The 24,790-nt window shown below is 40.2% G+C and overlaps 1 protein-coding gene across 1 annotated transcript in view; it reads right to left on the reverse strand.

The window, feature by feature from the left end:
* Window positions 1–24,790, reverse strand: part of ITSN1 (intersectin 1) — a 241,535-nt gene that overhangs the window by 102,644 nt on the left and 114,101 nt on the right. The window contains exons 12-16 of the mRNA XM_052646278.1: window positions 21,117–21,379; window positions 18,130–18,279; window positions 17,904–18,044; window positions 10,291–10,378; window positions 10,028–10,167 (exon numbers count right to left, since the gene is read on the reverse strand). Coding sequence (XP_052502238.1) covers window positions 10,028–10,167; window positions 10,291–10,378; window positions 17,904–18,044; window positions 18,130–18,279; window positions 21,117–21,379 — 782 coding nt within the window. The remainder of the gene's footprint in view (window positions 1–10,027; window positions 10,168–10,290; window positions 10,379–17,903; window positions 18,045–18,129; window positions 18,280–21,116; window positions 21,380–24,790) is intronic.

Here is a 24,790-nt window from a genome sequence, read left to right on the forward strand (position 1 = left end):
GGCATTAGTCTCTGCAAAAATCACCCAATCATTTATGTGTTAATATTAAATGAACCACGTAAGAAATTGATCTAGGTACCAGCATCAGAGATTGCAGGTGTTTGTTTTGTCTAGACCTAATACCTACAGAAAGCTAGAAGTGCTTTTTATTTTTTTCTCCACACTCTACCCAAAAAACTCAGCTTGAGTCTTTCCTGGCTTCCACAGAAAGCTTCAGAGCATGCCAGAAACCTCAAAGCCTCCAAACCTTCCCTGTCCTTGGGAAGCAGAGACTACAATTGGCAGGTCCTTCTCTAGGCCTTACCTAGAGCAAAGGGAAGGTGCTACAAAGAGCAAACAAATGAATCCACACTGGAAAAAATGCCTTGTAAATTGTTCTGTTTCTATACAAACGTTGGCGGGTGATTTACAGATTTCACAGGTAGGCGTGCTTTTGTATAAATAAACACCACTTTATTTCTCACCTAAGGACACTGTGTAGCAGACAAAATCAGAATTTTCAAAAGGATCTGGGGTCTTAAAATATGGTAACTTTTCCCAATTAAGTGGTTGTAAAACAAATGGAAAATCAGTACAGAAAGCAACCAACAAACCTCATGAAGACTGAGGAACTCCTACAAGTGTGGAAAAATCAGAAATATCACTATTTCAAAACAGAAGTTTTACTCAAATCAAGATAAACTGATATTCCATTTCCTGCAAAATTATAAAATGTATTCCTTCTTGATGCACAAAAAGCAGTAGAAATATAAAAAAACATACTGATTGGAAGTATATATATAAAGAGAGATAAATAGACTGGTTATTTGAATTCTGAGAATATGCTTAAAGATTATTTATAAGTCTGTGGTCAATATTCAACCAAATAGAAAGTCCAGCTCACCATGGAGCAAGCTGGCAGTCAGTGTATCATAGTGCCAAGGGACAGTCAGAGAGGGATGAATGGGTGTGTGTGTTTGCGTGTGTGCGCACATGTGTGTGTGTTTGTAAAGGGAGGAGAGGACAGATGAACAAAAAAGGAGAGAAGAGCTATTAATAGAAAACCCTTTCTTTTCTACTGTAGATATAGCTAAGAACCTTCTCCCACATCTCCCAAGAGTCTTTGCTAAGTATCCCTATGCTCCCAGAAAGAGAAAACTGACTCTATTTTATCCTGAAAATCTGAGTTTTTCCCAAGTGTCTTACCTTTATCTATAAAGCAATACCCCTTTATTTTAAAATGCATGTCACTGTGAAGGATCTAATTGTCAAGGAGTTGGCTAAAGAAGAGAATAAGAACACATTTTTTCAGTTGGTTTTTTTTCTTCCCCCTCCCCAGGCAGGAAGCAACAGTTAGAACTGGACATGGAAAAACAGACTGTTTTCAAATAGGAAAAGGAGTATGTCAAGGCTGTATATTGTCACCCTGCTTATTTAATTTCTATGCAGAGTACATCATGAGAAACTCTGGGCTGGAAGAAGCACAAGCTGGAATCAAGATTGCCGGGAGAAATATCGATAACCTCAGATATCCAGATGACACCACCGTTATGGCAGAAAGTGAAGAAGAACTAAAAAGCCTCTTGATGGAAGTGAAAGAGGAGAGTTAAAAAGCTGGCTTCAAGCTCAACATTCAGAAAACAAAGATCATGTTATCTGGTCCCATCACTTCATGGCAAATAAGATGGGGAAACAGTGTCACACTTTATTTTGGGGGGACTCCAAAATCACTGCAGATGGTGACTATAGCCATGAAATTAAAAGACGCTTATTCCTTGGAAGGAAAGTTATGACCAAACTAGATAGCATATTAAAAAGCAGAGATATTACTTTGCCATCTAGTCAAGGATATGGTTTTTCCAGTGGTCATGTATGGATGTGAGAGTTGGATTGTGAAGAAAGCTGAGTGCAGAAGACTTGATGCTTTTGAACTGTGGTGTTGGAGAAGACTCTTGAGAGTCCCTTGGACTGCAAGGAGATTCAACCGGTCCATCCCAAAGGAGAGCAGTCCTGGGTGTTCATTGGAAGGACTGATGCTGAGGCTGAAACTACAATACTTTGGCCACCTCATGCGAAGAGTTGACTCATTGGAAAAGACCCTGATGCTGGGAGGGATTGGGGGCAGGAGGAGAAGGGGACGACAGAAGATGAGATGGCTGGATGGCATCACTGACTCGATGCACATGAGTTTGGCTGAACTCCGGGAGTTGGTGATGGACAGGGAGGCCTGGCGTGCTGCAGTTCATGGGGTTGCAAAGAGTCGGACATGACTGAGCGATTGAACTGAACTGAACTGAACTCCTTTTGTCAAGTACTTTTTTAAAACCTCAAAAGAAAAACCCCCACTGTTACTAAAAACCTCAACCAACCAAGCAACAAGCCTACTGGTATGGCACAGAATCTAACACACAATGTTTGTTAATTATTTCGAGTCTTGGTAGTGTTTAATTACTTTTCTACATTGAAGGAATCTGTCTGAAGTTTCCAAAATCACAAGTACATTCAATGAGAGTTACAGCATTTTATTCTGTGCAAAAAAAGTCTTTTCAAAAGGATCATACAGGTAAAAATAAAATTTGATCTTGAACAAGCCATGAAACAGCAAAACGTTACTCTACTAATATGAGAAAACAACATGGTTATTTGAATTCACACTGATTTCTCTTGCTGTCTCTGGATCTCCTCTTTCTGGATCTTTTCCTTTCCATCCTTGTTTCCCTGCACATGCTTTTTTTCTTGACATTTCATTCTGTTCTGCAGTTCCTTCTCCAGCTCTTTTCTTTTCTTGCCTGGTTGCTAAACATTTTGCCTTTCACTGCCTTCATAATGAATGAGCCTGCCATTGAAAGCAAGTGTCTGAAACCAAGAGCATAAAAGCCTCAGTAAAGCGAAGAACCTTATTTACTATAACTGGCATTCTCATTTCAACAACAATTCAGTTCCTAGGAGCAATTTTTAGAACTGGTAGCATTAGAAGCAGAGTTTATATTTCTAATAGCATCTTGTATCTAATTTACAAAGCCTGGATTTCCCAAGTATATTAAGGATGTAATTCTTAACTCTGAATCAGTCCTAAATACTCACATTTTTCTGAGAAATAAAAGATTATCCATTTTTGGAATAGTATACTGACTATAATATCTGCTGATGAAAATATGCATATTGACCCAAATAATGACCAAGTATGGTCTTTCAAATTTTTGCAGCCACATGGCAAATTCAGTGATCCAAAATAGGCTTGGTATAAAGACTACAGTATATAGTACCTTATCCATCTCGTAGTTCAGAGCTTCCATCACACACCCACACCAACAGATACACAATTTTTCAAGAGGAAAGATTCACTCATAAACTCCATGATTTATAATAATTAATCATGATAAACTTTTACAAAAAAGGCTTATTAGCACTTCATGGTAAATGCTATTTTAGACACTGAGCACTCATCTGCATGGGGGAAACTGAAGCACAGAGCTGGAGATGGTTCACCATTCTTAGTTTGAGAAAGATGTGCATTGCCTGAGCAGGGCAGGGAAACCTTTAGAAAGAAGTCTAAGTGGATGACGCAGCACAGGAGAACCGCCAGGCACTGAAATACTGCCTCCTCCATCGCCACTGACTGGAAAGAAACGCTGTAATATAAACGCCAGCTAGAACTCGGCCAGCACACAGTGCCTAGCAGGGACCAACAAGGACTCGACTTTTCAGCACAAAACAACATCTAGATGCTTTGTGTGGATTCTGTTTTAGCTTACAATAGAGTCCTGAAAACTGTTAAGCTGCACTTTATGTTGCTGTTCTGTATCATAGTGAGGATATTAAAATATGGAACATTAACCTATAAGGGCCAAAGAAAACTATGCCAGTAACCACTACCATTGCCAAAGGCAATGTTAAAAAAGCTCCTATTCGTAATGGTATTTGACACTTGCTAAAACCATAATTTTACACCTACAGCTAAGCACTGTAGGTAAGAAAAATAATGATCAGAATCGTTCTAGGTGCCCTTAAGGCAAATAGAGCCCCCCCCAAATTGTTTTGATTTTCCTGCAAAATGAGATAAAAAGAGAAAAGTCAAAGACAACTGAATTTTGAATTGAGGTTTCTAGAACATGAATATGAGGTTACTGATTCCTAAGCACGATGCTTTTGAACTGCGGTGCTGGAGAAGACTCCTGAGAGTCCCTTGGACTGCAAGGAGATCAGTCCTGGGTGTTCATTGGAAGGACTAATGCTGAGGCTGAAACTACAATACGTTGGCCACCTCAAGCGAAGAGTTGACTCATCAGAAAAGACTCTGATGCTGGGAGGGATTGGGGGCAGGAGGAGAAGGGGACGACAGAAGATGAGATGGCTGGATGGCAAAACCGACTTGATGGACAGGAGCTTGAGTGAACTCCGGGAGATGGTGATGGACAGGGAGGCCTGGCATGCTGCAATTCATGGGGTCGCAAAGAGTCGGACACGACTGAACTGAACTGAACTGAAAAGCATGATAAAATAGTTCCTGCATATAGAACATTTTAAAAGCAGAAAATGTGACAGATAAATTTGGTCCACTGAAATTTACTGTTCACACAAAAGCTGGTAAAAATAAAAGGCTATCAGTTGGAATTCGAGCACCAAAGCTTTAATATCAGAGTGCTATCGTTTCCTCCCTTTTTGATAGACCTACAAAAGCCAAGTTTATTCATTCTTTTTCCTTTCTAAAGTAATTCTTGGTTTGGGGTGACAAATTAGAAAGACATTTCTGTTTTGGCATCATTTCTGGGAAACATAAGTATCATATCTGTAAGGTAGCCGTCTACTACAAAAGGATGCAAACATGTACGCTCAGTTGCTCAGTCATGCCTGACGCTGTGGCCCTGTGGACTGCAGCCCTCCAGGCCCCTCTGCTCATGGGATTCTCCGAGCAAGCATACTGGAGTGGGTTTCCACTTCCTTCTCCAGGGGATCTTCCTGACCCAGGGATCCAACTAGTGTCTCCTGCATTGGCAGGCAGATTCTTTACCACTAACATTACCTGGGAATCCCACATGGAAAAGTAGTCTTTTCTAAAAGGTAAAAAATAAGTCTTCAATTTCCATTAGGTAAAATAGAAATGGAAAGGTCCAAGATTCTAGAGGCCATATGATCCATAGCTCTGACCAGTTCTTGACCAGAACTGTAAGCATGGTTTATATTTTTAGTAAATTGCTACCAATCTGAAATAAATATCTGTTAATCTAACTGTAAAAGTAATTGATTTTCTCTTTAATTAATGACTTGAGCACTTCCATCATTGGTTATCAGAAACTGAGTAAGGAGGCATAAATGTAATTCTTGCTTAACTGAAGAAAAAAAAGAGCAATTCTCAAAAGGATGAACCTGAACTAGACAGCTGGCAGACAGGACTAAACCAGTCTGCCTATTATAAAGAAAGAAAAAGGCAACAGCATACCTACCCTTTAAACCCTTTCTCATTCAAGAAACTAAATACAATTACACTTCCTGAACACAGTCTCATGCTTGAGAATCTGAGCTAAACCAAGGTATGTGCTGTGCTCAGTCACTCTCTGCGACCCCATGGACTGTAACCCACCAGGCTTCTCTGTCCATGCATTTTCCAGGCAAGAGTACTGGAGTGGGTTGCCACTTGCTTCTCCAGGGGATTTCGTCCCGACCCACCGACTGAAACTGCACCTTCTGCATTGGCAGGCAGATTCTTTACCTCTATGTTATTGTTCCCTGCATGCTCTTATCGCCAAGGAACTGGACATGACCGTGAGTGTGTGTCAAAAGAAGTGAACGGCTTATTGCAAGTAACTTTGTACCAAAGAAACTATGAGAGTTGGGTTTTGCTAGATGGAACAACTCCTTTATGGGGCTAGAAATTGAATACAGGTTTTAATGTTCTGATCAACGATTTCTTTTTTTGGCCATGCCCCACACCACATGGCATCCTTGTTCCCGGACCATGGATCTAACCCAAGTCCCCTGCATTGGAATCTCAGTCTTAACCACTGGATGACCAGGGAAGTCCCCTTTGATGAACTACTTTTAAAAGTCTACGCTCTATAGGTATTTCTCCAGTGTCACCATACTAGTTGATAATGGGTGAACTAAACTTTCCTTCTCTAGATGAACAGTTTATAGGAATATAAAACAAAACTAAGCCCTAATTTCTTTTCTCTACTCTCTAGGCTGGTTTCCTCTGGGGAGAGGAAGGTTTAGGATGAACCAAATTCATACCATCAAACATGATGTGTGGCATTACTGGACAGTTGAAATGTTTCAGTAAGGTAGAGGTAATTTTTGCCAATGTTATCGAGGATGCTGCGGAGGCACTACTGTACCAAGGGACACACAGAAGAAATCCCAAAGAGTCCGAATGCTGGCTCACCTCATTCATCTCATCTTAGGAGAAATTATAACTGCTCAGTTGAGTTCAGTTCAGGTCACTTGCTCAGTCGTGTCTGACTCTGCAACCCCATGAAACGCAGCACACCAGGCCTCCCTGTCCATCATCATCTCCTGGAGTTCACTCAAACTCACGACCATTGAGTTGGTGATGCCACCCAGCCATCTCATCCTCTGTCGTCCCCTTTTCCTCTTGCCCCCAATCCCTCCCAGCATCAGAGTCTTTTCCAGTGAGTCAACTCTTTGGATGAGGTGGCCAAAGTACTGGAGTTTCAGCTTTAGCATCATTCCTTCCAAAGAAATCCCAGGGCTGATCTCCTTTAGAATGGACTGGTTGGATCTCCTTGCAGTCCAAAGGACTCTCAAGAGTCTTCTCCAACACCACAGTTCAAAAGCATCAATTCTTCTGCGCTCAGCTTTCTTCACAGTCCAACTTTCACATCCATACATGACGACTGGAAAAACCATAGCCTTGACTAGACGGACCTTTGTTGGCAGAGTAATATCTCTGCTTTTCAATATGGTATCTAGGTTGGTCATAACTTTTTGTCCAAGAGTAAGCGTCTTTTAATTTCATGGCTGCAATCACCATCTGCAGTGATTTTGGAGCCCCCCAAAATAAAGTCTGACCCTGTTTCCACTGTTTCCCCATCTATTTCCCATGAAGTGACGGGACCAGATGCCATGATCTTTGTTTTCTGAACCAACTTTTTCACTCTCCTCTTTCACTTTCATCAAGAGACTTTTTAGTTCCTCTTCACTTTCTGCCATAAGGGTGGTGTCATCTGCATATCTGAGGTTATTGACATTTATCCCGGCAATCTTGATTCCAGCTTGTGCTTCTTCCAGCCCAGCATTTCTCATGATGTACTCTGCATATAAGTTAAATAAGCAGGGTAACAACATACAGCCTTGACGTACACCATTTCCTATTTGGAACCAGTCTGTTGTTCCATGTCCAGTTCTAACTGTTGCTTCCTGACCTGCATATAGGTTTCTCAAGAGGCAGGTCAGGTGGTCTGGTATTATAACTGCTCGTGGTAACGAATTTGCCTGCCAGTGCAAGAGACACAGATCTGATCCCTGAGTTGGGAAATTCCCCTGGAGAAAACAGCAACCCACTCCAATATTCTTGCCTAGGAAATCCCATGGACAAAGCAGCCTAGCAATGACAGTGCATGGGATCACAAAAGAGTCATATACTTTTGCGACTAAACACCAACAACAAAGTGAATAAGCTCTAAAGTAAAAAGAAAAAGAAAAAAGCTTCACATTCGCCAATGTGATTATAACAAAGAAAACAGACAGGAGATACTCAAGAGGCTAAAATCTTAAATCTGCCTCTGAGCTGTCTCAATCAAATTATACATTTTTTTTTTTGTTTTGCAAAAGAAGGAAAGAGTGGCTCTATTTCTTTGCCAGGGAAAGGGCTACAGCCTCAAGAATTGTTCCCCTCAAATTATAAATCTTTTGATCTTCAGTGTACCTGTTTCTGTTTTGATCTTACCAGGCTGGAGAGGAATACTAGAAATAACAACTGCCAGAAACATAATATGGTCACTAAGTCCTCCAAACTTTTGTTTTAAATAATAAAACAATGTAAGCTACATACTGGCTTGTGATGTTTTTTTTTACTCTCCACACTGACTTAAATTTAAAGTAATAATGGAAAACTAAAAGAAAAGTTACAACAGAAAGAAATATTTAAAAACAAGCATATTTGGGTTTCCCTGGTGGCTTAACTGGTAAGAATCTGCCTGCAAAGCAGGAGACCCAGGTTCGATCCCTGGATTGGAAAGATCCCTTGGAGAAGGAAATGGTGACTCACTGCAGTATTCTTGCTTGGAGAAGTCCATGGATAGAGAAGCCTGGTGGGCTACAGTCCATAGGGTCACAAAGAGTCAATCACAACTGAGCGATAAACACACATATTTGGAAAAAGGGCCAGTAGAATAAAGGTCTAAAAACTCTCTTACTACTGAAGTCAGCATTAGTCAACTAAACAGTGAGAGTGACTCACACCACATTAGCAGGGTGTTCTGGTGTTCTCTTTAGCAATGACAACAGTACAACAGCAAAAATAATCTGTAAGTTATCTAGGCATTATCAAAACCACTGACCAGAGCCCATCTTCTGACATGTGAACCTTGCTTTGGGCCAAACTTAAGAGTAAGGCATAAATCTGGAGTACCTCCTGGGTCAGAAGACACCTGAATACTTAAGTTTATATTCCAAGAGACTCTTAAAAAGGACTACAAGGGTGCCATAGTGCCATATTCTTTTTGCTTGAAATAGTGACAAGTAATAATGAGAGGTAATGTCAGTGTTTCTATTTATTCTAGAGAAGGATAACTGACAGCTGTAATTCCAATACTTACATGACATAAATCATATATGTACACATACAGAAAATATATAGAGTGCACATACATACATACACAAACATGTATTCAGTGTAAGCATGAAAGCAATATTTTTAAAAAACTCACAAAGGTAAGTTGGCTCAAATAATAACTCCCCTAAGATCATCTTTCTGGAATTGTATAACTGTGAAAACCTCATTACTTATTACCCAAAACCTCATTACTTATTACCCTGAAAACACAATACAAATACCTCAAACTCAGATGTCTAGACAAGCTGGCCTAGAATCAAAATTCTAAAGTCAACTAAAAATCTCAAATATACTTTCAAATTTGTTTTTGGATTTCTAATAATGAAGAACAGAATAATGAAGAAAAGTATTTAAACTTTTCCTAAGTATCAGAAGCTAAACTGGCCAGAAGCAAGTATAAAGGATTTTAGGTTGGAAACAGAAAATACTTCAGGGAAAAAAAAAAATGTGTAAAATCCAACTTTTTAAAAGAACATAACTGATTGAAAACTTCAATATCTACTTAAACCTAAAGCATGTGATTGCTGTTAATAGGAAATTAGCTGCTTGCATTTCAAGATATTTTACTACAGGATAATAATCATTTTTAAGATGATAAAGCTGTCACGTTAAACAAAAGCATCAAATCAGAAAAAGACTGTGATTTCACCACCTGTATCTTCCCTGGGAGCTTTGGCATTTTCCTGAGTTACACTGAGAAAATATAACAAATTCATGCACCACTTCCACCAGAGACAAAGGTAATTACTCCACTAAATCATAATATTTTAAAGTGTGAGGTCACAAAAACAAAGATCTATCTATATTCAAGGACAATCCTGAAGGTAAGAATTGGCAAAAAATATTCTTAGCTTTCAAAGAGAAAACAGTTCCTTTTCAATCTTCTTCAAAGAACATAAGAAAGATGCAGCTTTGGGAGCCCAGCTTTTGGCAATTCAACTTGATGGAGTTCTCAACAGACACAAGGATGAAGATGTGCAAAAAATGTATTCATGTGAAAGACGGATGTTAAGTTGGAACCATTTACTCAGCCCTTTATTTAAAGACACCAGATTCATTTTTATTTTTTAAAGGACAAAAATTCAACTTAGATTGTTTAATGTTCATCTATAAATGTGAGGGGCTTCTTATGAAGGCTGACAAACCAGCAGAATACATTTTCCTGCCTGGAGCTCAAATATCAACTAACCATCTTGGTCACTTAGAAAGATTAACAAAGTAAGACATACATGTAGGTACACACAGAATAGGTACCTTCAGTTGATTGTTGAAAATATCAATCTCCTGCAATTTTGACCTAGTTTCTTTCTCCACTTCATCCAGTTGGTCTCGTAGCTGCTGCCGAGCCAGTTCTTTCGCTTCTAAGGCTCTTTTGAGTGTGAGAAGTGAATCCCCTGTTTTAGAAAAACATGGCAAGATAAGAAAAACAAACTAGCAGTGAGGAAAAGTGGCTTTTCAGGTTCTCATTTCTTGCCTGTGAGGAAGGAAAATGTCAACTTTAAAAAGAAAACACCTACTGTGCAAACTGTTTTGCTGAACCTGTTTCAATTGGTCATTGAGTATCTGTTTTTCTGGAATAAGTCTTCCAAGCATTTGCTGGGACTCCTATGAGAGAAAGAGAACACAGCAATGAATGGTGGAGAAAACTACCATGTTTAGATCCAAAGTCCTGGCAGGCTGAGGTAAATTTTCTGCTCGCTCAAAGATTCTCCTAACCTCATCCCAAATAGTCTACAGCAAAACTGCATTTAATCACTAGTCAGGGTTGTTGTTGTTTTCTTGCCAAGAAATTAATTGTTTCCCACATGCTTTTCACTGAAATAAAGTTTAAATAAGACAGTTATAGCTCCCTTGATATTTCTTACATTTTTATTGACTTACTGCTTATTTACAAGCTTTTAAAAGTGAACCACAAGTACAACTCAGCAGAAAAAATGGAAAGGAATGATCTCCCAAATTGCACTAGGATCAAATACAAATGCAGAGACCCTGATATTTGTAAACTGACTCAGTAGTTTAAACAGGAACTGTTCTGTCATGAACTTAATAGGGTTGAACTGAGGGTGACCATATACCTGAAGCTGGAAACAGAATTCAAACCAGCACTTTAATAATTAGAATCTTAGTTACCATATGTGGTTCCACCACTGAGGATAAAGCCACAGTTTTAAACAGCTGCACAGAAATCTTGGATCGAATATTTTTTAACCAACATAGATAAAAGCTAAACCACACGGTACAGGACTGTGAGGCATTTTCATGTGTGACTTGAGAATCAACTGTATTTACCTAAGTTCAGCTTATATTATTCAATGTAGTTTCTACATATATTAGGGAAAAAAAGACAGCTTTTGTAGCCTTTATTAAGGAATATTTGACTTTTGGGGCTTCCTCAGTGGCTCAGTGGTAAAGAATTTTCCTGCAATGCAAACCCAGGTTCGATCCCTAGGTTGGGAAGATCCCCTGGAGGAGGGTATGGCAGCTACTCAAGTATTCTTGCCTGGAGAATCCCATGGACAGAGGAGTCTGGAGGGCAACAGTCCATGAGGTCACGAAGAGTCAGATATGACTGAAGTGACTTAGCATACAGGCACGTGTGCATTTGACTTTCATTTTTACTCTGACTTAAGAAAAATAAATCTCTATGTATTAACTTTTCATTTGAAAAAGTAAAAACGTCTTCATGAAAAATTTTCACCTGAGGCCAGTCCTTTCTGGAACAGCCACCTTTAGATACCGACTGGCTTGTATGTAAGAAATCTTTGTGTACTATACATTCCAACTGTAGGGTGATACAGCTCAGTGGAGAACATTTGGAAGCATGTTCTCACATGAATAATTCACACAAACAAAAGTACTCTCCCCAATCCCACCAAATTTAGACAAAACAGAATACACAAATCTGAACATTTTCCCAAAAAAGCATAGTCAACTGGGCTCCTCCTCTTATTAGCCTCACTAAACCAAGGCCACATCTCTAACCAATCCCAAATTTTCTTTCCTGAACCAGGGCAAACAAAGAAGTATGAAGATGAAGCCTGGCTCAAAATCACTGAGACATGAAATCTTAACCAGTGGACCACTGGGGAATCCCAACATTACTTCTAAATGTACAATCTAACTTTCTAAAATAGGTCAAATCAGTATGAAGGGGTACTTGACTCATTTGCATAGCAAGAATCTGCTAATACTTATAAAGAAAGAAAACCGATATATCATTGCCTACTATGTACCTGACTTTCTTCAAACCATGCATTATTTTTAACTTCACTGCTTTTTCAGGAACCTTGATTTGTATTTTATTTTCAATAACTAAACACACTAAGCCTCAATCGTAAACATATATATGGATACACAGCATTCAGTGAGATAATAAATAATCCTATGGTTTTCAGTCCTAAATTTTCTAAGGGCAGACTTCTCATAAATAGTTAGTGAAAGACACAGAGAGTTAACATAGAAAAGATTGTACTTGTGCATGCATTTTAAAATATTTTCAAATAATTTCTAGCAGTGAACTTCTGATACTATTTACATTATATGTCATATCCTAATATTTCAAATCTCAAATTGATTAGGATTTCCGTGATAATCAGGAAGGACACTGAAGATATGAACAACACTAAGAACCAACTTGATCAACTTACATTTGGGGGACACCCTACTCAGCTTCAACAGAGTATATGGAACATTCACTAAGACAGATCGCATGCTGAACCATAACATAAGTCTCAATAAACTTAAAAGGATTAAAATCACACAGACTGTGCTCACAGATCATACCATAGATAAACCAGAAATCAATTAGACAGCTCAAAAAAAAGGAATCCAAGTATTTGGAAACTAAACTGCATAATTCTAAATAACCCTTCAAAGAAATGACAAAGGAAATAAAAAACAGGTTCTGAATGGAATGAATATAAAAATACAACATGTTAAAATTTGTGTAATATGGCTATGATGATGCTTGGAAGGAAATTTACAACTTAACATGTTTATACATTATCAGAAATCAAGAAAGGTCCAAATTCAATAATCTAAGCTTCTTCTTAATAGGCTAGATAGAAGCAAATTAAATCCAAAATAAGTAAATGAAAGGAAATAATAAGGAGCCTAAGTAAATGAAATAGAAAACAGAGATACCATAGAGAAAAAAAAAAACAATAAAATAAAACATTTATTCAAAAAAAAATCAATAAAGCCAATTAGTTCCCAGCTAGACTGTTGGAGAAAAGAGGGAGGTGGAAGAGAAGGGAGAGAACAAAGAGAAGGAGAGAAAGAGTTGGAATTGGAGGTAAATGACACAAATTCTCAACATCAGGATGTAACATCACTACAGACGCTACAGACTTGCAAAGAATAATAAGAGAATATAGTAAACAATTTTATACAAATAAATTTGTTAACTTCGATGAAACAGACACATTCACTGAAGATACAAATTATCAAAAGAGAATACAGCACAAATAGAAAACTGCAATAGCCCTGTATCTACCAAACAAATTTTGCAATTATAAGTCCTACCAAAATGAAATGTCCAGGTCCATAAGGCTTCACTAGTGAATGCCACCAAAAATTTAAGCAAGAAACAGTAACCCCTCGGTATCCATGAAGTACTGGTTACAGGATCTCCACAATAAAAAAACCCCAAGGACATTCAAGTCCCTTACATAAAATAGCTAAGTATGATTGGCACTCTGAATCCTAGGGTTGGTTGAATCTGCACAGGTGGACCAATTGCACTGAGACTGGAGTCTGATAACTATGAAAGGTGGCGAGAGAAAGTTTTTAAGAAATATATAGGGTTTTAATCTTCCCTGGTCAGATGGTAAAGAATCTGCTTGCAGTGCAGGAGACTCGGGTCCAATCCTGGGTCAGGAAGATCGCCTGGAGAAGGGAATGGCTACCCACTCTGTTATTCTTGCCCAGAGAATCCCATGGACAGAGGAGCGCAGTGGGCTCCAGTCCATGGGGTCACCAAGAGTCGGATGTAACTGAGCAACTAACACTTTCCTACAGGATTTTAAGAGAGAAGCTGAAAGGGCTAGCTAGGGAGACAGGGTGGTGTCAAGTTAAGAAGGAAAGCTTTGAAGTAACATAAACTGGGTAATTTGGATTCTTGTTGCCCAGCTAGAAACTGATTCCAAAACAGAATATTCCCTTCTAGAATCTTCACTTTCCCACTTATGAGAGTAATGATACTGCCCTTACTAGGGTATTGTGGAATTCTATTTAATATTCACATGACAGTGTTCACATGCCAGGCCTTCAATAAACAATAGCTACCACCACAGACAATCTAACATCCAGTTCATCTGGGCTCAGCAAGTCTAGGATTCAAATTTCAATCCAAATATGCAGACACAAAGGGACTATCATACTATCCATTTTACATAAAGAACTTGAGCATCCATGGATTTTGGTATCCTCAGTTAGCTTGGAACCAGGACCCCATGGATATCCAGAGAGGACTACCATTTCATATAATTCTTAGAAAATAAAAAAGAATATACCTTATTTACTTCCTTATTACCCTGATACCAAAGCTAGATGAGGATATTATGAGAAATGAAACTAATATCCCCCATGAATTTAAATAAAAAGACTCATAATAATAATAAGTTGATCTAAACAATAATTTTTTAAAACAATAATACACTATGACTAAGGGCAGTTTCACTGAGTTAGATAGGCTGTAGTCCATGTGATTAGATTGGTTAGTTTTCTGTGATTGTGGTTTTCAGTCTGTCTGCCCTCTGATGGAGAAGGATAAGAGGCTTATGGAAGCTTCCTGATGGGAGAGACTAACTGAGGGGGAAACTTTATTTTTCTGTTCTCCAAAATCACTGCAGATGGTGACTGCAGCCATGAATTTAAAAGACATGTACTCCTTGGAAGAAAAGTTATGACCAACCTAGAAGTATATTGAAAAACAGAGCCATTACTTTGTCAACAAAGGTCTGTCTAGTCAAGGCTATGGTTTTTCCAGTAGTCATGTATGGATGTGAGAGTTGGACTATAAAGAAAGCTGAGCGCAGAAGAATTGATGCTTTTGAACTGTGGTGTTGGAAAAGACTCTTGAGAGTCCCTTGGACTGCAAGGAGACATAACCAGTTAATCCTAAAGGAAATCAGTCCTGAGTGTTCATTGGAAGGACTGATGCTGAAGCTGAAACTCCAATACTTTGGCCATCTGATGTGAAGAACTGACTCATTGGAAAAGACCCTGATGCTGGGAAAGACTGAAGGCGGGAGAAGGGGATGACAGAGGATGAGATGGTCAGATGGCATCACCAACTCAATGGACATGAATTTGAGTAACTCTGGGAATTGGAGATGGACAGGGAGACCTGGTGTGCTGCAGTCCATAGGGTCGCAAAGAGTCGGACACGACTGAGTGACTGGACTGAACTGAACTGAACTGAACTGAAGGGCAGTTTACCCCAAGAATGGAAAGTTGGTTTAACATTCAAATTTAAATCAATGTAAAGTACCATATTAATAAAATAAAGGAGGAAAAAACACTTTAAAATCTCCATAGTTCCAGGTCAACAGAGGGAAATACTGGTAAAAGGATGAGTCTAGGAAAGATTTTTACAAATGTGGTCAGCTGATTATCAACAAGCTACTAAGGTTTTTAATAAACATTGATAGAATAAACTGGGTGTGAGTATGGAAAAAAGTGACTCTCACTACCTTACCTTGCACTTAACATAAAAATCAATCAAAACTGGATCACAGAACTAAATATATTAGATAAAAGTGTAAAATTTCTGTAAGAAAACATAAGGGAAAACATCTGCAACCTTGGGATAGTTAAAGCTTTCTCAGATAGAACATAAAAAACTGTAAAAGAAAAAATAAATTGAACTTTAAAAGTTAAAACATCTGCCCTTTAAGAAACACCATTACAAAAATGAAAAGGCAAGCCAGAGACTAGGTGAAAATATTTGCAAAACACCTATCTGACAAAGGACTTCTTATAAGACTATATAAAGAACTGTGATAATCAGATAAGCAACCCAATAAAGGATGAGTTAAAGATTTGTTCACAAAACACATACAGAAGATGCACGCTAATACACATAAGAACCAACAGCCAACAGCATTCAGCCTTCAGGAAGATGCAGATTAAAGTTACATGAGACATTGTTGCCCACCCACCAGAGACGCTAAAAACAATGACAAAAGGGAGTGTTGGCGAGAGTGAGGGGCAGCTGAAGGGCTGGTGCACTGCTGGTAAGAATGTGAAATGACACAACCACTGTAGAAACAGTTTGGTAGACTCTGACATGGCTAAGCACATACTTATATGACAGTAATTCCCCTCCTAAACTTTAACCAAGAGAAATAAAATATATTTCCACATAAAGAAATATAAGTAAATACTCATTGCAGCTTTAGTCATAACATCCAAATCCGGAAAAAACCTAAATGTCCCTCAGCAGGTGATGGGATAAACAAGGAAATACTACTCAGTGATGAAGAGGAAGAAAAGCTATGACCAACCTAGACAGCATATTAAAAAGGAGAGACATTACTTTGCCAACAAAGTAATGCCAAATTTTCCATCTAGTCAAAGCTCTGCTTTTTCCAGTAGTCATGTATGAATGTGACAGATGGAGTATAAAGAAAGCTGAATGCTGAGGAATTGATGCTTTTGAACTGTGGTGTTGGAGAAGACTCTTGAGGGTCCCTTGGACTGCAAGGAGATCAAACCAGTCAATCCTAAAGGAAATCAGTCCTGAATATTCACTGGAAGGACTGATGTTGAAGCTGAAGAGTCAATACTTTGGCCACCTGATGCCAAGAGCTGACTCACTGGTAAAGGAGGAGAAGGGAACAACAGAGCATGAGATGGTTGGATGGTGTCACCAACTTGATGGACATGAGTCTGAGCAAGCTCTGGGAGTTGGTGATGGACAGGGAGACCTGGCAAGCCACAGTCCATGGGGTCACAAAAAGAGCTGGACACAACTGAGTGACTGAACTGACTGAACTGATGAAAAAGAACAGAGGACTGATTCAATCAAAAATATGGATAAATCTCAAAACTGTCAGGCTGAGAAAAAGAAGCTGAAATTAAAGTCACGGTGTCCAAAACTGATCACCTTTTAGGATGGTATGCAGAATAGTATCTACATGAATTGGATACGCCCTCTAACTCAACACTTGAAACCAAACCAGATGAAATTTTAACAACTTGGTGGTGAAGGCTGAATAGGTAATAAAATGAAAGCAGAACTGCTTAGAGTACTCCACTGTGTCTCCAACTATTCTCTATACACGTATCTCTGGAACTCCCCCTGATATACTTAATTGTACTTCTTTATTGTGGTTATCATGGTAAAGCCAAAGTCCCAGCAGTAGACTACAGGTCCTGCACGATCCAGCCCCCAACCGCTCCAACCATAGCTGTCTCCTTGCTGTAACTGGCATCCCAGAGACCAGCTTGTAGCCTTAGTTCTTCTGCACAACTGCTGCCCTACCTAGAACTTGCTCTGCTAGATGTCCATCTGGCTCAGCCATTCACCTCTTTCAAGTCTTTGCCCCAGCATCATACTCACAGAGTTGCCTGACCTGACCACATTACTTAAAATCACAGGCCTCTCTACTGGAGACTCTCTTCCCTACTCGCTCTCCAGAGCAACTTTCCCTCTTCTAATAGAGAGCATGCTTGTCTTGCTTCCTGAGTCCTTATCTACCCTGCAAGCAGAAGGTAAGCTCCACGAGGGCAGGGTTTCTATCTCTGCTATCCACTGCTGGATCCTCAGTGCTTACCAGTGCTTGCACTGAGTTGGCATGCAGCAGTCCCAGCAAGTGTGCTGAATTACCAGACAGCCTACTTTCAGAGGATGAGCTGATTGGATGGCATCACCAACTCAATGGACACGAGTCTGAGCAAATTCCGGGAGATAGTGAAGGACAGTGAAGCCTGGGGTGCTGCAGTCCACGGGGTCACAGAGTCGGACACGACTTAGCAACTCAGCAATAACTACGTTCAGGCAAGTTCCCTGTCTGCTTCATCTTGGCCTGCTAGATGCTTGCTGCTTGCTGAGTGAATAAGTGAATGAAATGAATCAAAGAAAGGCATGGAAGCCAAAAGGCTTTTAAGGGACATATTTTCTCACCTGTAGTTGCTGTTGTAGGTGGGTGATTTCTGCAATTCTCAACTCTCTAGATTTGTTTGTGCTCTCAATTTCTTGCCTTTGGGTTGTCAATCGACATCTGATATCCTGAAGTTTTCCTTCTAATTGATGTTTTTTATCATTCTTTAACAAGTGAAAAATAATAAGAATCATTAGCATTTAACAATTCAATGCAAGTGGGTTCCTAAAGCACAATCAAACTACTCACTAGAGCTTCTAATTCAAATTCCAAAGTCTTTTTCTTTGCTTTCAGTACAACTATGTCTTCTTGTTCTTTGTTTCTTTGATTTAATAGTTCTTGTCTTCGATTCCGTTCCCATTCAAGCTGTCTTTGCCTTTCAAGCTCCCGCTTCGCAGCCTGTGACATACACAAACAAACAATTTACTAACTGTTCAGTTCTTACACTCTTCAATGTCTCTTAATAAACGTTACATCTAGTAAGTCTTTTCTTCTAGGGATGAAATGGTATTAAACATGACAAGTGACTTTCATTATAAGACAGCACAAAATTTCATACAAATATGTTATTACTTCAATGGGAAAAAAGAGAATATTCAGAAAAGCTATCACAGTCACATGGGTTGAGAACAGAAAGGACTACTGGATCACTGACATTCAGTTCCTTAGGCCTTTAAGGATGCTTCGTGTAGTAAGTAAACCTGCTCTTCCTTATTTACTGACTCATAAAAGAAAACAAGGAAACTTATGGGAGTTGCCTGGTGGCTAGGACTCCGAGATCCCAAAGCAGGATGCCTGGGTTCAATCCCTGGTCAAGGAACTAGATACCACATGCTTCAACTAAAGATCCCACACGCTACAACTAAGACCTAGAACAGCCAAATAAATACAACAAAATTATCATTTCAAAAAAGGCAAATTAACGTAGGAAAAACCCCAGAACAAAAACACAAAACAAAACAAAAACTTTCTTCCATCAAACGAGTAATTATTATTTCTTCTGTCATAGGAGAAATTATTATTTATCTCAAGCTTTAAAAGTCCATGGAGTAGGCAATGGCAACCTACTCCAGTACTCTTGCCTGGAAAACCCCATGGGCAGAGGAGCCTGGTAGGCTGCAGTCCATGGGGTCGCTAGGAGTCGGACACAGCTGAGCGACTTCACTTTCACTTTTCCCTTTCATGCATTGGAGAAGGAAATGGCAACCCACTCCAGTACTCTTGCCTGGAAAACCCCATGGGCAGAGGAGCCTGGTGGGCTGCAGTCCATGGGGTCTCGAAGAGTCGGACACGACTGAGTGACTTCACTTTCACTTTAAAAGTCCATGACTCCTACATCCCTAATCATTTGTTTCCTTGTTAGCACAGAAGGTTCTGTAATTTTTCCAGCAACATCAGCTCTCTTCAACCCTGACTCTGATGGCTGCTAGGCAGAGGATATGTCAGGGCACCTGGCACTCTTCATTGTATCATAACTGCTTCTTACATATTTGTGCTCCAGCTACACTGTAAGGGCCTGGAGGACAGGTGGGTACCTAGTCACCACAACATCTCCAGGAACTTAATCAATGCCTGGCACATCATAAATGTCAATTATATAGTTCTGAACAAACACTCTGAAATGCTTTAAAAAAAAATTGAAGAAGGAAAGGTGGTCTATCTTTTGGCTGTCATTCTGGAAAGGAAAATCTTATTATCTGTGTGTGAGTGACTGAATGAAAAGGCAGCTTACAGCTAGAAGTTTTCAAAAGCAATCATCAGGAGATGAAACCAAAGTATTATTTTTTTATAAAGAAAAAAATCCTTCATCTTTAAAATACATTTCATCCACACAAGAGGATCATGGCATTGCTTCTGTTACAACATACTAAAACTGGAAAGACAGACAAGAGATTGGCTTGGCCCATATCCAGGTATGGCACCAAATTTAGGAAGCCTTCCATAAAACACAGTAAAGATTACTAGACTTGTTTTCTAAAGTGGAAAAAGAAAAAGATGCCAAATACTTTAATTATTTAGTGAGTTACCAATACAGTGGTTTAAAAAAACCATTTCAGTAAACCCTCAGCTTCTCCACCATATGAACCTTTCTATTTCTATATGTGTATATGAATGCAGAAAAAAGGCTAAAAAATACATAATTGATAGCAACAGTTTGTCATAAGACTCAGTTATCAAAAACTTGTATATGAATGTTCACAGCAACATTATTCAAAATACCCAAAAGGTAGGAAAAAAACCCCCAAATGTCTATCAGGTTGATGAGTAGATAAATAAAATGTTGTCTATCCAGGTAATGGAATATTACTCGGTTATAAAAAGGAGTAAGTGTTTATTCAATCTACATACTGGATGAACCTTGAAAGTGAAAGCCAGACACAAAAAGCCACATATTCTATGATTCCGTTTATCCAAAATGTCCAGAATAGGCAAAGGTGTAGAGACAGAGAGTAAATCAGTGGTTGTTAAGGGCAAGGCCGAATGGGAAAGAGGAGTAGTAACTCCTTAATGGTTAAGGAATTTCTTTTCAGGGTGACGAATCAGTGGTGATGGTCACACAACTCTGTGAATAACTAAAACTACTGAATTGTAAAAAGAAAGAAACAAGACTGGGTTAATACATTATTGCTGTGTTGTGCTCAGGCACTCATTTGTCTTTGACTCTTTGTGACACCAAGGAGTGTGGCCCACCAGGCTCTTCAGTCCATGGGATTTTCCAGACAAGAATATTGGACTGGGTGCCATTTCCTTCTCCAGGGGATTTTCCCATTCCAGGGATCAAACCAGCATCTTCTGCACTGGCAGGCAGATTCTTAACCACTGAGCCATCAGGGAAGGCCATATTTTTATGCTTTCTTAAAATTTTGTTTCTTCAAACTTAGACGGTATAAAGAATCTGCCTGCCATGTGGGAGACCTAGGTTCGGATCTTTGGGTTGGAAGGTCCCCTGGAGGAGTGCGTAGCAACCCACTCCAGTATTCTTGCCTGGAGAATCCCACGGACAGAGGAGCCTGGCGGGGCTGCAGTCCACGGGGTCGCAGAGAGCTGGACACGACTGAGCGACTGAGCACATGGCATGTGGGAATCTCAGTTCCCCAGACCAGGGATTGGATCTGTGTCTCCTGCCATCTCTCTTTACCTGCTGAGCCGTCAGGGAGGCCCCAATATACTACTGACACTTAAACAATTCTAGAAGAACGCCCGTGTTAATGGCAGGACTGTTTCCCGCCGCTCACCTCCCGCCTCTCGATTTCCTTCCTTCGCTCCTCCTCCCTCTGCCGCTCCAGCTCCCGCTGCTTCTCTAGCTGCTTTTCCAGCTCCAGTTGTCTTTTGCGCTCCTGCTCCTGGCGCTCCCGCTCCTTCCTCTCTTGCTCTGCCCGCTCCAGCTGGGCCAGGCGCTCCTGCTCTTTACGCTGCTGCTCCAAGAGAGCTTGTCTCCGCTTCTCCAGCTCCAGGTTGCCCCGTTCAAAGTTCTCCCGCTTCTTATCTTCAAAGGTTACTTTCAGACAAGAGACAGGACGATTATGAAAAGCCATAAGATGTTCAACAGACATTTTCAAAGGAAAAACTCCACGGCACATCGTCAATGAGTAAGGGACCTGCAGATACGAACTCCCTAAGCTTCCCGCCTGCTTCTGCCCTCATGGATAAGCACCAGGTACAGGCCCTTTCACTTAGCGTCTCGTTTACATACCCTCCCCTGCAGACGAACTGCACCACAGCATTCAGAACGCCCAAAACTTGGTTTCTGGAATAATCTTTTGACAGAACTTCTTCTTCATCACTCATTCTCCATACCTTCCCTGTCACTCTATCCTTTCTTTTTTCTACGACCTTGGTTTAGCAACTGACCCTCTCTCTCCTCTATACCACAAACTTCTCCCTTTCTACCTCTTTTTCTTTGACCACCAGGCATGAGGTATCTTAATTCCCCAACCAGCGATTGAACACTAGCTCCCTGCGTTGGGAGCCCAGGACCACCAGGAAGTCCTTCCCTTTCTACCTCTTTTTCCTTTGCATAAAACTGGGCCATTCTGTTTTCAATTTTAACAAACAGAATGGTTTCTGAAAATAGAAGTAAGATGATACACCTCCTCCTGGGTTTCACACTGAAGAGTAGGTTGTGCCCTAATCACTATGCAGAGGACACTCAGTAAACTAGTTTTTCCAACCTATTATTCAGTTTCCTTCTTTTAAGAACACCAAGGTTTTAGACTATCCTCAGGTCAACAATTTTTTTTCTCTGATCCTTGCTAACACTGTTTGCACCCATTTTATTTTACCTAAAAAAAAAAAAAAGTTCCATGCTCCATGTCCCTTCTGTGTTTTCAGCAGTGTCAACTCAGTTTTGTGTATGCCTCACATGCTTCTCCTGGGAGCCAACCCCAGACACTGGAAGCTCTCACTGCCAGCCTGTGCAGCACGCCATTCCCATTGTTCTCAATCTATTTCAAGAACTGTCACTTCACACTTTGTCTTGAGATATGTAGCTGTGAGCATCCTTTTGGCTTCTTCCCACGTTCCTGCCTGGCCTCTACTGAAGACACTTTCCTTAAACATGGCAGTTAAATGAGAGATCAGAGATGGTAAGCAAGTTTTGTTTTCTTGTTCTTTTTGCTCCTTTAGTGGTTTCAGAAGAGGCAACATCCATTTCACTCTGCCACTTTAAAACTGCAAGTCCTCTCAGCCAGAGAAAGGAATGAAGTAATGATACATGCACACCTAGACAGTGTATTAAAAAGCAGAGACATCACTTCACCAGCAAAGGTCTGTATAGTCAAAGCTATGTTTCTCCAGTAGTTGGTGTTGCTTTATGTCTGGCTTCTTTCACTTAGCATGGTATTTTTGAGATTTTATCCACAATATTGTTCAGTTGTGTCCTACTCTTTGCATCCCCATGGACTGCAGCATGCCAGGCTTCCCTGTCTTTCACCATCTGCTGGAGTTTGCTCAAACTCATGTCCATCGAGTCCGTGTGAGAGTCGGATGTGAGAAAAACGAAAGTGGAAACCATTCAGTCATGCCTGGCTCTTTGCAACCGCATAGACTATAAAGTCCATGGAATTCTGGAGGCCAGGATACTGGAGTGGGTAGCCGTTCCCTTCTCCAGGGGATCTTGGACCACAAAAAAAGCTGAAAACCAAAGAACTGATGCTTTTGAACTGTGGTGTTGGAGAAGACTCTTGAAAGTCCCTTGGACTGCAAGGCTATCAAACCAGTCTATCCTAAAGGAAATCAATCCTGAATATTCATTGGAAGGACTGATGCTGAAGCTGAAGCTCCGATACTTTGGAAACCTGATGCAAAGAGCTGACTCATTGGAAAAGACCCTGATGCTGGGAAAGATTGAAGGCAGGAGGAGAAGGGGATGACAGAGGATGAGACGGTTGGATGGCATCACTGACTCAATGGGCATGAGTTTGAGCAAACTCCAGGAGATGGTGAAAGACAGGGAAGCCTGGCATGCTGCAGTCCATGGGGTTGCAAAGAGTAGGACACAACTGAGCAACTGAACAACACTGTGGATAAAATCTCAAATGCTATGCTAAGTGAAAGAAGCCAGACATAAAACAACACCAACTGCATAACACTATTTCTATGAAATATTCAGAGGGGGTAAATCAAAAGACACAGATAGCAGGCTGATGATTACTAGGGACTAGGGAAAAGGGAAAATGTTGAGTAACTAGCTACGGCCATTGTTTTGGACTGAGTGTTTTCTACCCTATCAATTCAGATGTGGGAGCAGTAACGCCCAGTGGGCTGGTATTTGGAGATGGGACCTTTATAACTTGGGTTAAGATAAAGTCATGACTATGGGACCTTCATTATGAATTAGTGGCCTTATAAGAAAAGGGAGCGCCATCTTTCTCTTTTCATGTGCACACGCCCAGAAAAGGCCAAGTGAGGATCTGGTGAGAGTGCAGCCATCTGCAAGTCAGGAAAAGCACCCCACCAGGAACAGAACTGGATGGCATCCTGATTATGGACTTTTCTATCCTCCAGAACTGTGAGAAATAAATTTCTGCTGTTTAAGGCACCCAGACTAGCTGACTTTGAATGACCAATATTATGTTAAGCAAATTATAGCTCAATTAAAAAAAAAAAACACCAAACTTAAAGTCCCTATATACCTTTTTAATTCCAAAATCTGGCCCCATTTCTGATACATAGAGGCACATAATAAACAGCTGTTGAAAGAAAGAACGCATTAACCAAAACCTCTAGTAATGTCACATCTTGTTCAAAACTTGAAATGTTAGACTTCCCTGGTGGCACAGTAGACAGGAATCCACCTGCCAATGCAGGGGACATGTGTTCGATCCCTGGTCCAGGAAGACTCCACACACCGTGGGACAACTAAGCCTGAGAGCTCCAGTTACTGAAGCCAGCTCGTCCAGAGCCTTTCTTTGCTCAGCAACAGAGAGAAGCCACTGCAATGAGAAGCCCGCACACCATAATTCAGAGTTGACCCAGCTTGCCTCAACTATAGAAAGCCCTTGCTTAGCAATGAAGACCCAGTGCAGACCCAAAAAAAAAATAATTAAATATCTTCCACCAACAGAAAAAGAAAATTGCAAATTGTAAGGATTCCTGTATTTATTTGCTTGAAGACTTTATTCCCATGATTATTAACCTGAGATGTTCCTCCTTCCCAGCCCTGTAAGGACCCTATTAATCTTCAAATCTCAACTCCACTGTTACCTCTTCCATGGAGATTTAACTGCCAGTGTATTTGCCAGTTTGTGCTAACCAACCACAAGTAAGCTCTGCTGTGTATCTATAATTCTGCCTTCACGAATTTATCACAGTTATGCATTGCTTTGATGGTTTTTTATATGGATGTCTTAAATCTTCAGTTGTATCATAACCTTCTAGAGGGCATGGACCATGTATTATTAACATTTAG

Source organism: Budorcas taxicolor, chromosome 1 (genome assembly GCF_023091745.1).
Source record: "Budorcas taxicolor isolate Tak-1 chromosome 1, Takin1.1, whole genome shotgun sequence".
In the NCBI taxonomy this organism is placed as follows: domain Eukaryota; kingdom Metazoa; phylum Chordata; class Mammalia; order Artiodactyla; family Bovidae; genus Budorcas; species Budorcas taxicolor.